This window comes from Nematostella vectensis, chromosome 7 (genome assembly GCF_932526225.1).
Source record: "Nematostella vectensis chromosome 7, jaNemVect1.1, whole genome shotgun sequence".
In the NCBI taxonomy this organism is placed as follows: Eukaryota; Metazoa; Cnidaria; class Anthozoa; order Actiniaria; family Edwardsiidae; genus Nematostella; species Nematostella vectensis.
The window spans coordinates 1,544,707-1,562,231 of NC_064040.1; the positions used below are offsets into that span (position 1 = coordinate 1,544,707).

Below are 17,525 nucleotides of genomic sequence, written 5' to 3' on the forward strand. Positions count from 1 at the left end.
GGTGTGCATAACCCCCGAGGGAGGGTGGGGTGGGTGATAGTAGTACAACAGAGGTATGCATAACCCCCGAGGGAGGGTAGGGTGGGTGATAGTAGTACAACAGAGGTGTGCATAACCCCCGAGGGAGGGTGGGGTGGGTGATAGTAGTACAGCAGATGTGTGTATAACCCGAGGGAGGGTGGGGTGATTGTAGTACAGCAGAGGTATGCATAACCCCCGGGGGAGGGTGGGGTGGGTGATAGTAGTACAACAGATGTGTGTATAACCCCCGAGGGAGGGTGGGGTGGGGTGATTGTAGTACAGCAGAGGTGTGCATAACCCCCGAGGGAGGGTGGGGTGGGTGATAGTAGTACAACAGAGGTGTGCATAACCCCCGAGGCAGGGTGGGGTAGGGTGATAGTAGTAAAGCAGAGGTGTGCATAGCCCCCGGGGGAGGGTGGGGTGGTGATAGTAGTACAACAGAGGTGTGCATAACCCCCGAGGGAGGGTGGGGTGGGGTGATTGTAGTACAGCAGAGGTGTGAATAACCCCCGAGGGAGGGTGGGGTGGGTGATAGTAGTACAGCAGAGGTGTGCATAACCCCCGGGGGAGGGTGGGGTGGGTGATAGTAGTACAGCAGAGGTGTGCATAACCCCCGGGGGAGGGTGGGGTGGGTGATAGTAGTACAGCAGAGGTGTGCATAACCCCCGAGTGAGGGTGGGGTGGTGATAGTAGTACAGCAGAGGTGTGCATAACCCCCGAGGGAGGGTGGGGTGGGTGATAGTAGTACAACAGAGGTGTGCATAACCCCCGAGGGAGGGTGGGGTGGTGATAGTAGTACAGCAGGGTTGTGCATGACCCCCGAGGGAGGGTGGGGTGGGTGATAGTCGTACAGCAGCGTTGCGCAAAGCCCCGAGGGAGGGTGGGGTGGGTGATAGTAGTAGTATAGCAGGGTTAGATGGAGGATGGGTATAATACCATGCGTGACTGGCTATATAACACTTTTTCTTTCACACGTTGTTTTCGACTGCACGAGGGGCTAGTGTCCCCCCATCCTCCCCGCGGCGACGAAGGCGCACATGCTCCCGATTCGCTTCTCTAATAATATCTTAATCATGATTTTGAAGCATTTTAAGTGAGTAAACTCGGTGGGAATATAGTACTATATTTTGTTTTTTATTGGTTGAGAGTTTCATAATTTGTATATAACCTAACTAATCTATAAGAGGAATATAGACAGTACGCAACTCCTCCAGGTCGTCCACGAAGAGTTTCATAATTTGTATACAAGCTAACTAATCTATAAGAGGAATAGAGACAGTACGCAACTCCTCCAGGTCGTCCACGACCTTGTATCCCAAGAGATTCATCACCTCATAGCACTCGGTCTCCACCATCCGTACGATAGAGTACGGCATCCGTAACCTCCACTTATATACACTCTCCGACAAGTTCCTAGACGAAGTCTCGGGCTGAGCGGACGAACCCGAATATGACACGACCGGTTCGCGATACGCGCGATCGATATACCGTCGCACCTGCGGCGCGATCGTGATCCCGACGAACTGGTATAATTGTTCGGCTATTTGCTGAGGCTTTGTAGCGAGGTCCTCGTATCTTAGCAACGTGTAGCGACCCTTGAGCCAAGGTGGTGCACTTACAGCGTATTTGATGTTTAGTAGTAAATTTTTACAGAGCTTCTGCGTGTGCGTGCGCAGAGTTGCCATGGTGAAGTTCTCATTGCTATCGAGTTTAACTTTAGCGTCGATCAGCGCCCGTGGGTCTCTCACCAAATGGACAACTCTAAGAGCATAGTCCGCGGGACCAACAGTATCCATTAGGTACGAAAGCTTGTGAATAAACTCAACGTCAAGCGACTTGATCGCTGTGTGACGATGAAGGTTGCAAATGGCGGTGACAGTCTCGGGGCGCAGTCGAGTACACATGCGAATCGAGAACGAATGTAGGTTGTTATACTCGGGGCAAAGAGGAGGCGCCGAGAGCGCTCGGCTCGCAAGTCTATGAGACAGGGAACTATACTGGAGCGATATAAAGTCTGTAAAGTATGACAACTCTCTAAAGTCGCAATGGAAAATGCCGTTGAGTAAATGGGTGACCATCGTGTCATAGACACTCTCTGGTCGGTTTTCGCGATAATAACTAAGGGACTTCACAGGCTCGTATGTATAGAATATTTGAGGATGTTGATTGAAGATTTCACCAAGTAGAGAGCTACCGCAATGCTCTCCAGAAATAAGGAGAATGTTTTGTCTTACTTTGTTTCCGTATTGGTTCACCAAAGAGTCGGCTTCAGTGAGTTTGTTGAGTTTCTGATAGTGCTTCAATCGTCGTTCTAACTCCTCGATTTTGTTCTGCAGCAATACAGAACAATTTAAACCATTTACTCCGTTGACTCGTAATGTTTCTAGACTTTTTTTGCATCCCTTGCAGAAGCGTCTTCTCGGGGACACACGTCTTGCTGTATGGACAAAGCCATCTTCCTTGTTTCTCCCACCGTAGCTAAATATTACTACTGATAATAAAAACATGGTTAAAACAATAGCTATTCTAAGTGCTTTGCTATTAAAACTGTCGAATTGCTTATAGCTTTTAGAATACAGCATCTTTCAATACAAAAGGTTCGTTTCATAGTTTCGTATTCTTCATGGCCGTTGACCTCTCAACCAAGCGGAAACCACAGCAAATCAACTCCCATTCATCACGAACATCCCTCTGCCCATCGACGTATTCTTCACGCTTTCTGCCCTTTCTCATATTTGCTTCATAAGTAGTTTTGATTCACAAATCATAAACTGTTAAAAAATGGCGAGTAGATAAGAGAAATGTCAAATTGCTCTTGCATAAAGCCACCTGCAGATGACCGAGCCGTAGGATGCCCATATATGGAAAATGTCATTGTTATTTTATTCGGAGACACAGAAACACCAAATTCTCGAACTGGTGGGGCCATCGAGTGAAACTTAAATGAAGATAGTTATTTTAATATTCTTGTGCAACGCAGTTTATTTCTTTTGTATCTTATGATGAGACAAGCTCAGTGGGTACACTCATTCTCGGCGCAGTGTAGAAGAACCCCGCATTGTAAAAGAATGCGTTATTTGTTGTTATGACTTTATAGGAGCAGTGTTGTCCAAAATATTGATAAAAAAGAATGGAAACAATAAATTGTCGGGCGGGAAAATTGGTGGTGTTGTTTCACAGTGAATAAAAGTCAAAACCAGGGTTTATCGTGGATTGCTTTCCTAGAATTCACAAAATTTTGGATTTCACTAAATTTTTCATTTACTTCATGAGGAAGATCACTATCTGAAACGCTTTGAAGACGCTTCTGTGTCCTTTCATAGGCGCTATAGTTCAAAACGTCATGTTATTGTAACGAAGCAATTGCAACGCTAGTCACGGCACAATCACGCACGGTAACGCAGACCATATCACGGCACGATCACGCTCAACATGTCACGTCATGAACACGCTCAACATATCACAACACGAACACGGTCAACGTATCACGGCACGAACACGCTCAGCATATCACGTAAACATGTCACGGCACGATAACGCTCAACATGTCAGGCACGAACACGCAAGGTAGCGCTGAAAATATCACGGCACGATCATGTGGGGCTACGTTGTCTATGCAAATAACATTCCAAGGACGCCATTTGACCAGCTGCTATGTCCCGATTACCGACGGAAAGCTAAGATTTACGTTTAGAAAATTATTTATCGCAGGTTTTTTAGCGGATTGCTTAAAAAGTCGATTCGGGATCATTGTTGAAAGAAACAAGGGAGGGCTTCAATGAGGTTAGCCGTCTTTTTTTTTTTTAACCCATAAAAACATTGCCTTTTTTATTCGTAAATCAGGTACAGGTACCCTCATTGAGGCCCAAAAGCCTACGTGAGACCGGAAACATATGAAGTAATTTGATTGGCTGTCGTGCTTTTATATTCTTTCCTGGATTTTGATTGGTTAAAGCAGTGAGGTTTTCCCGGAAGTACGAATTCGATTTTTATAAACGGATTTTTCTATTCTATATGTTTGCCGTATGGCGGGATAGGGTCGAGTCTAAGTCAAATACTCTGGTTAGATAGGGCCACAGGCGGCCTGTCGGGGCTCTATTTGTTATGATCAGTTTTTGTGGTGCTGATCCATTGAAAACAGCGGCGATATTAAATGTGCTATTTGGGAATGTGATCCTCGTATTTGGAGTCGTTGATCAAATCACTTATCGTTTGAGAGAAGAACACGATGCCTCCGCTAAGATTGGACTGGGGATATGGACAGGTTTATCGGTGAGTTTGAGCATTTTCTTGCACTTTTTCTTTGAGCGAACATTCTTGTGTTTGGTCTATTCACGGCTCATTTGAATATGAGTCTATATTTCCCATTGTAAACTGGCGCCTATATCAACAAAGAAATAAAATTGCAACCAGCAAGTCAAAGGACTTTTTGGGCTTAAAATAATTATTTTTAGTGCTATTTTTTGATCACTTAAAAGATTTTAATTCATGCTTCAGCTTTTGGTAAGATTAACCCATATACCCTGTATCACCATTATCCAAGAGAACACTTCATTTTACAGGAAAGAATGCTTCGTTCTTTCTCCTTGTCATTGACAAGCATACTTTTTTATTAAACCTCATGATCGAAACTAGATGGGTAATCTTTGTTGTGTATTATCACATTTTTTAGCAGAATTACTAAAGAGATTAAATTAAAATATTATGTGATCAGCAGAACTCTAAATAAATCCAACATTTACCACTTAATTGCTAAGCTAAAACTACTATCACCATTTCCTGCCCTTAAACTGACATCCCTTTCTTTGTTTTCTTTTTCCGTGTAATTTTTTCCGGATATTTGCTTAAGCATGACGAATTAGCGTTTTGTTGGTCGATTCTAAGTTTTTTTTGCATAGCAATAGGTTCACATAGAAGTGCAAAAACCGTTGTATCATATCAGAAAAGGCCATTTAATACTATTAGAAGATGTTGAATACGGATTAAAAAATGTTGACTAAAGTCTGTAATCTGTGTTTTTTTCCTGCTTTGTTATTATTATAGGAAGCTTTTTTAGCCTGAAATGCGTTCTAAAGAGTTGAATAAAATTTATAGTATCCAGACTTACCCAAAATACTATTTGTTAATTATTATTTGTGTACTTCTTCCTTTTTTACTACTTTATTATATACTATATGTTATTAACAATAGCGTGTGTGTATGTTTTAACAAACGTTAAAACATTGTTCAGTCTTAAAATGCTCCAAAATAAGAACGGCTCGGCTAAACTTCAGAATACCCGTCCACATTTAAAGGCCTCTAAATTTCATCGGTCCGCGGTCCGCAGTCCAGAACTACTCAATATAAAGTATCCATCATTGCACAATTAATTTATAATACTACTCAATATAAAATATCCATCATTGCACAATTAATTTATAATACTACTCAATATAAAATATCCATCATTGCACAATTAAATTATAATCGGATATGTCATGTTGGTTCGCAGTCAAAGACTACTAATTCGTCCATAATGCGAAATTGGTCCGCGGTCCGCGGTCTATAAATATGCACAGACGGCTACACAGCGGACCACGGACCACGGTAGCAGTGACTTAGATTACTTAGACTTATTATTTGATACTTCGTTCTATAAATATGAAAATAAGGCTTTACTGCGGACCGCGGACCACGGCAGTAACGTGGCTCCACAGTGGACGGGTATTCTGAAGTTGCTCCAACGGCTCAACTTCATCTAAAGATTAGACGCTTTTTTATTAAAAAAGATGTAGATGTATTGGTTTTCGATATTTAATCTAAACAGTGACGTAAAGATCTAACGAAACACACCCGACAGGCCCTTAGCCAGGATTTTGAGCGGGGTGGTTCGTTTTTCCATTTCAGCGGACCAAATTTCCGGTATACCCAGGCTCCCCTCGCCTTATTACATTAGGCCATCAAAACTTCAAATAAATTCAATCTTGTATTTAAAATGTATTTTAAAGCACCCTTCTAATAGGGTTCTTTTTAACATAAAGCGATAATAATAAAGATTATTATTTAAAAAATAGATTTTTATAGTCAATTTAATGACATATTGATGTGCACGGTAATCTAGCCAAACGTTATATATAATAACGTTATATCAAGGGCTCATAAGTAGGGGCAATCAACTTCCCCATGTTCTGGTACTATATAGGTGTCACGGCGTTTCCTAGGATCAGGCTATTTTTAGACGCGCGGATTAGCCAATCAGATGCGACCTTTGTGTTGACGTTTTGGCTGAGCTCAACTGCACGCGTAGTCTCACAAAAAGCTATGTTCTCTCTTTGGTACTTTGGTACTGTTGCTCTCTTCTTTAATATGAATTCAATCCTACCTACGACTTTGAATTCTAGCTTGCAATTCTTTGGTAAACGAACAAAACCGACAGATGATGGATAAAAAATATTCTTCCTAACTGCCATTTGCGCTGATTGGCCCATTCGTGCGCGCGCGTCTAAAAATAGCCTGATCCTCGGAAACGCCGTGACAATTATATAGTACAGATGATTGCCCCTACTTATGAGCCCCTGGTTATATATAATAACAAGGAACTGAACTAACCGAGTCGTGCCATTGCAATCTCGAAAAGAACACCTTCCCTATCGCTGATGCTGGCCTATCCAAGACATAAGACACGAGATCTTTCTTGCGTCACATTACATTTGCTACATTAAAATGGCACCAAATTTCCATGTTATCGCTCTTTTATAGGTAACAATGACTGGGTCCACATGGCTGATGACGTCAAGACCTCACGCTCCAAACCAGGCCCCTTCCCGCACACGGGTGAGCATGCGCTTATAGTAGCGCTATAGTAGCGCCTTAGTAGCGCTTAGGGGACCCTAAGATAACAACGGTGAGGGCGGGGTCATTCAAGGGGTGGGTGAGGGGGTGCTTAGTCCCTATTTGGGTATAGGGGTACCTCCAAGGGTCTGTACCCTCTGACTGTTAAGGATAAAGGACAAGCAATCGCGGAAAACCCGAACAACCCCAGATCATCACAAGTCTCAATATAAAAAGGCTTCACGATTTACTTGACATTTCTGTAAAGGCAAATTTATAAACCATTAACCATGCTCAGGTCAGAGAAGCTCAAAATATGCACCCGTTTAGGACATATGATAGCCCTAAATATATACCCTGTCTTGGGCATAGTCTTAGCACACTTTTTGTGGTTGCTTCTCCTGACCGACTTTACACTCAGAAACATGCTAAAATATCAGGCACGCACCTCCCCCCTCCTACAACCCTTCCCTTTTCCGCCAAAAAGAGGGTTATTTCATCTGCTCAGGCTGCCTGTGTTATTTCCCAAGCTCGATTATTCTCAGTTATGAAACGTGAACGTGTACGTACACTCAAGCTCCTATAAACATTGGCAACATCAAACAGTGCATCAAACACCTCCTTTTTGACATTGCAAACATCAAACAGTAAATAAAACAGCTTCTTATTAGCATTGCTAAAATAAGACAGTACATCAAACAGCTTCTTATAAACATTGCAAACATCAAACAGTGCATCAAACTTATAAACATTGCCAACATCACACAGCTCCTATAAACAACGCAAACATCAAACAGTACTGGCACCTCTACGCTTAGCAGCACCTCTACGCTCAACAGACGCTCAGCTGAGCGTCTAGAAATTTATAGAAGACGCAGACACCACTCAAATTTATTTATGTTTCTTCAGCTTAACGTCTTCTACGCATTATCCATGGTATCCCTGTGCCTCGCTTCCATGCTGGTCACACTGTCCTCTATCACTGTAACCCGCGCGTATCCCGCGGGATGTGAACCTCACCGCATGAACAAGTGGTACCTACCAGAACCGCAACACAGCTACTTCAGCTCATGCGTAACAAGCTTATCGCTACAGTGCTTTTATATCATCGCTGGGGGTCTAGAAATGGCCGTTAGTTTGTGGTCAGTGGTTTTGTGTATAAGGACAGGCGCCTGCAGATGTTCAAGAATTTTGTTGATGGTGAGTTAGCTCTAAGTGTAAGAAATTGTTAAAAAACGTAGGGGCCGTCCTTTTTTGATACGTTTAGGCCTTCCGTCCACACTAACACGGATCCGTATACTTTTTGATACGTTTAGGCCTTCCGTCCACACTAACACGGATTCGTTTGAATCCGTATACTTTTTGATATGTTTAGGCCTTCCGTCCACACTAACACGGATTCGTATACTTTTTGATACGTTTAGGCCGTCCGTCCACACTAACACGGATTCGTTTGAATCCGTATACTTTTTGATACGTTTAGGCCGTCCATCCACACTAACACGGATTCGTATACTTTTTGATACGTTTAGGCCGTCCATCCACACTAACACGGATTCGATTAAATCCGTATACTTTTTGATACGTTTAGGCCTTTCGTCCACACTAACACGGATTCGTTTGAATCCGTATACTTTTTGATACGTTTAGGCCTTACGTCCACACTAGCACGCGCGCTGGATCCAGCGAATCCGGATACTTTTAAAAACGCTGTCGAAAGTGAATCAAAATGAATCCGTATACTTTGGTCCGTAGTGTGGACATTCGGATCCGTATCAAAATGAAAACGATGGCATCATATCGCAGGCGCGCGCTGCTTTGAGCATGCGCATATCATAAAAATGACGTCACCCTGTACCTTCCAGCGTTTTCAAGCGTTTGAATCCGTGTTAGTGGGGATCCAGACGAATACGATGCGAGAACGATAGTGTAGACGCGAATCAAGTGATGCGTTTACGGCGAAACGAATCCGGATACTTTTGAATCCGTGTTAGTGTGGACGAGCCCTTAATTATCACAGTAATCATTCCCATGAGGCCTCGGCTCTGCCAAGGGGTGGTCAGGATTTGTTATGGTGCGCAGACATAAGTGTAATGATTAATCTAAGAATTCCTCAATTGCCAATCGCTCAATAATCTCTTACTCTTCAAACATATTCCCTCTTGTTAGACATTCTGTTACAAAAAAAGGCAGAAAGATATGTACACAAACTTTTTAAGAACCAAATTTTAAGAGATAGTGAGTACGGGAGCCAATCAACTTGTAGATTTATACTAATATCAAATAGTGTTAATGCGTTCTCAAATTCACAATCAAACTGCGTTCATAATAACAGTTATTGATAATTATGTAGTTTTCTTTCAATAGTTTTCTTTCAGAACAGGACAGCCTCAACTGAAAACTAGACCTTCTTATAGAAAAGATTGTGTTTTGAACTGATGACGCGTACCCTTGACTGGATCGAAAGTGCCCTTAGCGTACTAGATGTCTGGAGTCGAATTTTTAGATGTTTTATTTTGTTATATTATTATCACTTTCCTGAGTGAATAACTTTTTTTTTTTTTTTGCTTTTCAGAATCACCAAGAAATCCCCCGTCACCAAGGACACGCAATTGCCGATGGCTTAGAAGTCGTCGCAGTTGAACCACCGCAACACCATCAACTAGAGGTCATCGAAGAGGAAGTTCCTAGGTGAATCGCTATTTTGGGATGTTTCCAAGAAGCTAGCTATCATAAAAATAAAGATTTATGACTAAAAGATAAGGTCCAGTTTTAGCACAAGGCAAAGAAAACTGAATGGTCTGCGTAAACAATGTGGAAACAGTAAAATAAGTACACGTAAAAGAAGTTAGAAGTCTTTATGGGTTCTCTCAATGAAGGCAAAGTGGTTCGCTTACGTTTCGGGCGTAAACCCTTCGTTAAGCGTGAACCCCGCGTCGGTGAAGAGAGGCGATCAACCCCGTACGGATGTATTTTCCTTCGGGCAAATAGTCTCTAGAAGGGTGGGGCAAACAAGCGGTAATACGTGGATATTTTTAAACGTTTAAATTCGTTGCAAAGATAATCAAAATAATGTGAGCAGAAAAAAACGCGCGAAAAGGCAATGTAATATCCAGAATGACTTGCAACCGCAAAAGACGAAAATAGCAAAATTATTTCTAAAGACGAAAATGCCATTTATATTATTGCCATTTATATATATGATAGCATTGTGAGTATCAATGCAATTCTAGTTTTAGTTTTACTGTTAGTAGCATTATTAAATTGTTACTAGAAAAAATATAGATGGAATATATTAAGTTTACTTATATTTTGTAATTTTTGTAACTTTTGAAATAACAATATCTGCTTTTATTCATATCACATCATTAAAGTATAAAAATCTACATATAGAGCATTTATTTTGTCCTTCGTCTGAATTGTCTATGGGAGACTAGGGGAAAACGTGTGAATGCCCGTATAAGCAGTTACTACGGTAACAAGACTCTCTGTAAATTTGTGTGATTTTTCTCAATAGACGCTTTTAGAGATAGAAAAAAGCAAGAATGATTGGGCCTACATAAATATGGTATGCTATATCCTTTAAAAATGACGACCTATGTAGCTTTTTCCGCCGCCGGTAGAATTCTTCCGAAAGCTTTGTCATTTCAGGGCCGTAGCAGGGGGCGTGGAACTGGGGGTACGTCCCCCAACATAAAAAAAATTATAAGATTTCCAGTGGGGGCGTGGCTGTGTACCTCAATAAATCGAGGCCTTCTTCGGCCATGTATCTTTGTATTTTTTTAGAGGGAGATTAAACCACGTTCTGCGCCACAATTCCCCTTAAAACAACACACAAGGCTAGTGTAGTATTGCAACTAGCTTCGTGAGGAAATAGTCAAGACAAAACTTCCTGGCTCGCCTCTGATCAAACAACGCCAACATACCGCGACATGTTGCTGGTGGTGCCTCGTAAGACTGACCACGTGACAAAGGAAACGGCGAACTGTGGACGTAGCACCTCCTAATATGGTGTACAATCAGCACAAGACTTTTCTGGGCCGGATATTCTGGATGATTTTGCCAGTAATACAGGCAGCATGATTGCGCCATGTTTGCACTACAGGATAGAAACAGAAATAAGATTTACTCTAGCTGATGGCAGAGAGCTCTCTTACAGAAATGAGGTTTACTCTAGCTGTGATGGCAGAGAGACTCAGCGCAACCAGCTTGTGTGTGTGTGAAGGAGGAGTTTTAAAGATCTTGCTTTTGCTGGGCACGCTAAACACACTGCCTTGGTATGCACACCTTGGTATGAGAGAGTTAAAGATGTTTTTTTTAAGTTGAAGTTAACTGATATTCAATGATAAGACAGACATTTGGATAAATGCATTGGATAAAGCTTTGTAAATAAGAAGACGAACCCAATTATCTTCCTCACAGTTGGGTGCCCTCATACGAGGGCGCGGATACAATGTGTGTGTGTATGATGCTGCCGCCAGACGACTTATGTTCGAAAAAAACGACGTGGGATGGAAATCATTAGAGTTGCGAACATGAGGAAGACTCTGTAGCAAGAGGTTTGCCATTACAAAGGAAAAGGAGAATATAATAGGAACAGGCGCTCAGCTCAGCTCAGCTCTATATGCAACACCAGGCGTTCTCATAGCCCCAAGGGCAAACCTTATCCATGACAGATACATTCTTTTTATAAAAGCGTCTAATTTTCAGTTAATGCTGCGCCGTTGTTAAAGATGTTCTTAAATTTCAGTGAATTTAAAACTAATAATACATTAGAAGCCACCAGTGTTGCTGCTATCTGAGCCTCGACATGTTCTTAGAATGTTCTTAGAATTTGGTGAATTTGATATTCAACGCAATAGATACAAGACTGGGTTGTATGTTGTTGTTGTTGTTAATTTTTCCGTTCTATTGTTATTCGACCCACTTAATGCTGCCTGCCAATCAGATGTTGATTATTTCTATTGTGCAATGACGCTTTTTGCTTGTGGATACAAAGACTTGCCGGGTACTGGCCGGTCAGGGAGTGTTCGTATTTTATTCTATATTCTATTCTTATTGTATATAATGATAATAATAATTTTTATTATAACAATGGCCCAAGTACAGGATCCAAAATGTGAATCTTTCACTTTACGTTTTCAGCTTTATTGTTCAATGAAATTTCATAGAAAATAGAATTAGAGTTCGGTGACAATGTTAGAAAATGGCCGTGTTAAAAGGCCTTGCGTCCCTATTGATAACTCAAAATCTATCGTCAGAATATGGCAATTATTAAATGAATTGATAAGTAAGAATATGACTGATCTGAAATTACAGATAATGTTTGATTTATAGATATCAAATAAGGATACTTGATTGATCGTTACGACATTGCTATTAATGAAAGTATATTTTATCATATTTTCGGGGGAATTCTGACAAAGGTTGTTTCCATCTTTAAGAAAAGCCCCTTTGTTACTACGCCTTTAAGATCGCGTCTCTTCCGCAATAATCAAACCTCATAGCACTCAACCAAACAATATGACATGCCCACTTTACTCGATGGGCGCGCCATATGTCGTTAATTAACGGGGGCATTATTATTATTATTATTGAGGGTATAAAAACAGCTCCCTGTCAAGAGACAGTCACTCAGAGGTCGTCCACCATCAAGAATACTAGTCGTAGCATGTCGTCCAACCTTTTTCTTTTACTCGCTTGCTTGCTGGTATCGTCGATGTTTGTGCGGGACGCGAACGCCTTTACTCCTGGCATTCTTAACAAAGAGTACGGCAGACAGTGGAGACCAAAGACGGTAAGAAAGGGTGCTGGCAAAAAACGATTCTCTTAGAATAAAACAAAAAGAAATGATGCAAAAAGTGATCTAAGCGGTAAATTATGCACCAAACTTGATAAAAAAAAAAAGCTCCGAAGGGAATAACACGGAAATAACGTGCTGAAAGAGGCTATAAACAAGAGACCATTGTTGTTGAAAGCAGCAGATCGGTTAGAATTATCACGAGCAATATGATCTTTTAAAATGTCTCTGTCTCCCGAAACTTTAATATTTTTAAATATTTTTTGCTTCGCCAACAAATAAAATATGATTTGCGGTTTGATTAACAAAGTAAGTTAAAAACAAACTTTTTAGCTATTTTTTTTTTTCATATTTATAAGAAAATCGTCAGATTTTGGCAGTTAGAGCGACACGAGAACAAAATGCTAACACTATCATAATCCAATCTTGTGATGGTGAATTCATCTAAGTGGTAAAACATCTTGCCGGCATTGCTCCGTTTTCTAATAACCAGAGAGAATGCGATGTTATTTGTAGTAGGATTCCTAAAGTAATTGCAGAAAACGTTTTCGATATTTCTCATTATTTAAGGCATGTCAATAAAAATTGTCGCGGTTAAAAGACACAAGTGAAAAGAGAAAAAAACTCATTCATCCGTAAAACATCTAACCGACATTGCATCGTTTTCTAACAACCCGCAAAAATGCAATTGGTTTGTTTAGTGTTACCGTTGTGTAATATAATAACAGATGACGTGTTGATAAGACAAACTCCCACATTGGTGTCCCACTAAACTCCGAAATGAATTACTGCTATATTAAGTTGCTGAACATGGTATAAGTTCCTGACATTTTAACAAAATCCAGCTGCATTTTGATAAATGAGAGGATATTACACGACATTTCAAAAAAAATAAATTGCTTTTCGAGTAAACTTTAAAAAATACCCGAGATAACAGAACTTAATGAATGATTGTTAATTAACATTTAATTTCTGTTTTGTGTTTATCAGTTAAAACAAATATCAATTTAGCAGTGTTTTATTGCCAGCAAAAAGGTAAAAGGTGAAATGGACTAAGATGAGGTCGCACTAAAAGCCGACTTAAGGATTCCTCACCGAATAGACTGAAACACTCTACTATACTATACGAAACATTCTACTATACTATACTAACTAATCGCTACTACTTTTTTTGCCAATGATAGAATAAAGTAATCCGAAGTTATTTGAATAAGAAGTCACTGAAATTAGAAGTTATTTGAATAAGAAGTCATTGGAATTAGAAGTTATTTGAATAAGAAGTCATTGGAATTTGAAGTTATTTGAATAAGAAGTCATTGGAATTAGAAGTGATTGTTTCGCTAGGATAAGGAAGGAATACCACAATAGGAGTAAAATGCTCTTTAAAGGCTCGCACTTACCCTTTAAGTAAGACATCGCTACTACTTTTTCAAACAAAGGTACAGGCATGTTTTCAGGATTTGCCGTTTGAGCTTTTGGGCTGTTCAGAGATTTATCAAAAGCTGTACCATGACCATTAAGAATTCATCATTGGAGTCAACTGTATAGTACCCCTTTTTTTAACTTGCTCCTAAACTTTCTGAATTATAAGAAAATGTGGTAGACGAGTTTGAAGGCCATTTGCATTCATTTGGTGACTATAAACCTATTCTAGCGTTTAAAAACGGCTTGGCAAAATGACTTGGCAATCTTGGCATTAGTTTTCAACTCGGGAACAATAAGCTGTAAAAAAACAAATATTGGATAATTGGGAAAACACTAGAATCCAAATTAAACTTATTTTGTTGAATTTATAATTACAGGTTATTTAGCAATTTCGTGAGGTTTTCCTAGAAAAAAAACGTGTGTGACATATTTTCCCGGCAAATCCACAGGGACCACACAGTCAAATCAAACGAATAAACGGTCGACAAACACAGGGAGAATAGGGGTCGGGATTTTTTTTTTCAGAAAAAAATAGTCTTCTAATAGTCTAGTCTCTAACGCCCGATGCACCATCTACCAATAAACGATAGGACAGCGTTGGGGTGCGAACGCAAACATTTATGTTCCTTATTTTCAAGTGTTTCCGCTTTTGTTTCAATCTTTTAGAACGCTCTGTTCTTAATTTAAATGTTTCGCACATCTTTTTGCAAGATCTCGATTTCTTGTTATTTCTAACACCACAGGAAGCCTGAATAGAATGCGATTATTCCCGCTGGACAGATGGACTAAGGGCGCAGAGAGTGCATGCCTCGGTTTGGGGCAAATTCTAAGTTAAGAATGGGCTCGCCTCTGGTATTCGCAAACTGTTCTCCTGAAACCGAGGCACTGCATTTTCACGTCCCTAGTACCTATGACCAGCGGGCACCGTGGTATTCGAAATTGGTCTTTTGCGCTCAAAAACAAATGGACGTCACAAAACAGAGCGCGTTGCAAAACAAGACACATTCCAGCCAATTTAGAATTATTATCAGAATTTAGCCTAACAATCTCTTCTCTTTCTGCCTTGCTCAAGCTATGTTGATCTGAACGATACTTAAATTTCTAGTTGCGTTTGTACTGTCGCTGAGCATGAGCTGAGAAGAGACCTGTAACTTTATATTCAATATTACGGTTTGAGATCTCGACTTCTTTGCATGTTTTGTATGTTTCTTTAAAAAAAGGAGATATTTTTAGTGCGTGCCCGATTTCATACGCGTACACCCAGGATTTGTTAGGCAGAGAGAAAAACAAAATATTTTTTTTTTCGCGAGTGAGTCCCAAGGATGGGGTATGGAATCATATGCAAAAAGTCTCAAATTCATAAAACATGAATAAAAAATGACCGTTCACCTCGAGACAACCGGTTGGATTTATCCTTGAAGCCTGTTTTGTAGTGAATAAATCTAAGATCTTGTTCATTAGTTATGCCTTTAATCGATAATATTGCGATGCGCTGTCTCAAGCTAAGATCAGCCCTGTCGCTATACCCTTATAGCTACCCGCAGAATGATTTATAAAGAGCTTGTTTCATATCCAGACCATTAAGATTTGAAAAGACTGCCATATCGTCTCTAGACGAGTGGACATCACATAGCCGCGGGAAAGAAAGGCAAGCCTTGTTCCCTCTTTTCAGGTTTCAAACAGTTTTCTACTTGTCTAAAGAGCTATGATTGACCGGTCTCTGACAGATATGGGAATAAGATAAATGGCGTAGTTATTGTTTAGGGAATTCACATTTTAACAGCTGTCTACAGACCTCGGTGTAATTTAGTGTTGATCATGAATAGCAGTGCCCCCTACTGATAGCTGATGATGATATTTCCATAGGAAAAACGAACCTCCTCACACCGTTATTCCGACATCCATAATATTAGGGTAATAACAGGAAAGAGAGGGTTAAAAGTGATAAAAAAATCTACCCCACCGCACCGTTATTCCGACATCTATAATATAAGGGTAATAACAGGAAAGAGAGGGTTGAAAGAGATAAAAAATCTACCCCAAGGCGACAGATATTAAACGCCTATTTTTCTAACCGGGTCCGCCGTAATTTTCTAACCGGGTCCGCCGTAATTGGCCTAGCTGTGGCGGATACCCTGCCCTTTCGTTATTGTATGTATTTATGTTCTGTTTCTCATGTATAACGTATTATGTATGTGTATTTTTTTTCTCCGTGGGCAAAGTCAATAAATTAAATTAAAATTAAATTAAACCGATCACCATTTAATCTCAAATGGATTTTATTATTTAAGAACTTCTTGCTGACTTCAAACAACTCTAATAAACAGAAAGAAGCAAAATCTAGAGCAGTTATTTAAATTATATACAGAAGGTCTACTTGGGCTCACTATATCCAGGGCTGCGTGTACCTGAGTACAGACTGTACCGAAACCTAAAGGTGCATTTCTTAATTCACTTCAATGCGCTTTTATTTTAACAGGAATTATTTTGGAATATTTTGGTCTGGCTCTGAATTATCTCAACTTTTTTCTAGCTTTCTCTGACATTACGCTTAAAAGCTTTTCCCTGCGTTGAATACATTAAAAATGAGCCATAAGTTAAGGCACGACACCCCACTGGGTCGAAAAGTAGCACTTCTAGATGCTCGGTACTCATGTGGGCTCCTTCTTCCTTTACAGCAGAAACACCAGAAACCCGGGCCAAGTCTTGTACAAACCCCGTCACGAACGACACGTCCACAACGGGAGGAGCTCGAATCGAGAGAGAGAACATGTCAAGCGGCACGATTGCTGGGCTGTTGAAGACAAACTAGGCATTTTTACCAAATATTATTAACCATCAGAGAATGAATAATGAGGATTGAACGCGCTTTATTTATCGAACCCGCTAGGCTAGCAAGAAGCTAACATGATACTAGATGTATTTTTGTCTATCAACTATCCCGGAAATAAGGTTCTTTAAGTTTGAGATTATGATGTCTCAGCTATTCGTAAAAAATAAATAGATATGAATAATTGTCAGCTGAATGATAAAATGTAACGAACAGAATCAATTCACCATTAAAATAGTACAAGAAGTTGCTATGCTTGTGATTACTCAGTGATCATCTTTAACATATTCGAGCTCCAATTTTCTTTGGGTAAAATAGCCCGTGAGGTCGTTGTTTTAGTGATCCACCCTAGTAAGTCCAATCCTATTGCAACACATCTTGCTTGGTCTGGTCATTCGCCTCTTTTGGCTTTCAAATCTGGCAATTTGCTAGGCTGATAAGAACGCAGTATTAATGATAGACCACTGTGCGATAGATACCACATATTCTGCTTTTTTATGTTCATATCCTCCCCCCCCCCCCCCCCTCCTCACTTGAGAGTCATGGTTCAGTGTAAAATAATCACACAAAGGAACAGAATGATAAATATTTTGTATTTGTACAAAATTGTATTTTCAATTTGAATGCTTTCTATAAGAT

At 40.3% G+C, this 17,525-nt stretch overlaps 2 protein-coding genes and 1 long non-coding RNA gene across 3 annotated transcripts; 2 read left to right on the top strand and 1 right to left on the bottom strand.

The window, feature by feature from the left end:
- Positions 1 to 1,134: 1,134 nt before the first annotated feature.
- Positions 1,135 to 2,872, bottom strand: LOC5511969 (carbohydrate sulfotransferase 1). The gene has a single exon (XM_001632288.3). The coding sequence runs from the start codon at positions 2,601 to 2,603 to the stop codon at positions 1,275 to 1,277; it is 1,329 nt and encodes a 442-aa protein (XP_001632338.3). The 5' UTR covers positions 2,604 to 2,872; the 3' UTR covers positions 1,135 to 1,274.
- A 1,024-nt stretch (positions 2,873 to 3,896) lies between these two features.
- Positions 3,897 to 10,217, top strand: LOC5511940. Its single transcript, XM_048730482.1, has 4 exons — positions 3,897 to 4,293; positions 6,760 to 6,834; positions 7,741 to 8,031; positions 9,407 to 10,217. Exons 1-4 carry the CDS (start codon positions 4,126 to 4,128, stop codon positions 9,524 to 9,526), a joined length of 654 nt encoding a protein of 217 aa, XP_048586439.1. The 5' UTR covers positions 3,897 to 4,125; the 3' UTR covers positions 9,527 to 10,217.
- Positions 10,218 to 12,435: 2,218 nt separating this feature from the next.
- On the top strand, positions 12,436 to 17,135 carry LOC116618032. Its single transcript, XR_004296000.2, has 2 exons — positions 12,436 to 12,628; positions 16,735 to 17,135. It is a non-coding gene; the product is annotated as an uncharacterized LOC116618032 (long non-coding RNA).
- The last annotated feature ends 390 nt before the right edge of the window (positions 17,136 to 17,525 follow it).

Excerpts from the sequence above, each read along its gene's own strand:
- LOC5511969 (XM_001632288.3), bottom strand. The coding sequence starts at position 2,603 with ATGCTGTATTCTAAAAGCTATAAGCAATTCGACAGTTTTAATAGCAAA.
- LOC5511940 (XM_048730482.1), top strand. The coding sequence starts at position 4,126 with ATGATCAGTTTTTGTGGTGCTGATCCATTGAAAACAGCGGCGATATTA. Across the intron at positions 4,294-6,759 it reads GGATATGGACAGGTTTATCG|GTAACAATGACTGGGTCCAC; the intron begins GTGAGTTTGAGC and ends GCTCTTTTATAG. Across the intron at positions 6,835-7,740 it reads AGGCCCCTTCCCGCACACGG|CTTAACGTCTTCTACGCATT; the intron begins GTGAGCATGCGC and ends ATGTTTCTTCAG.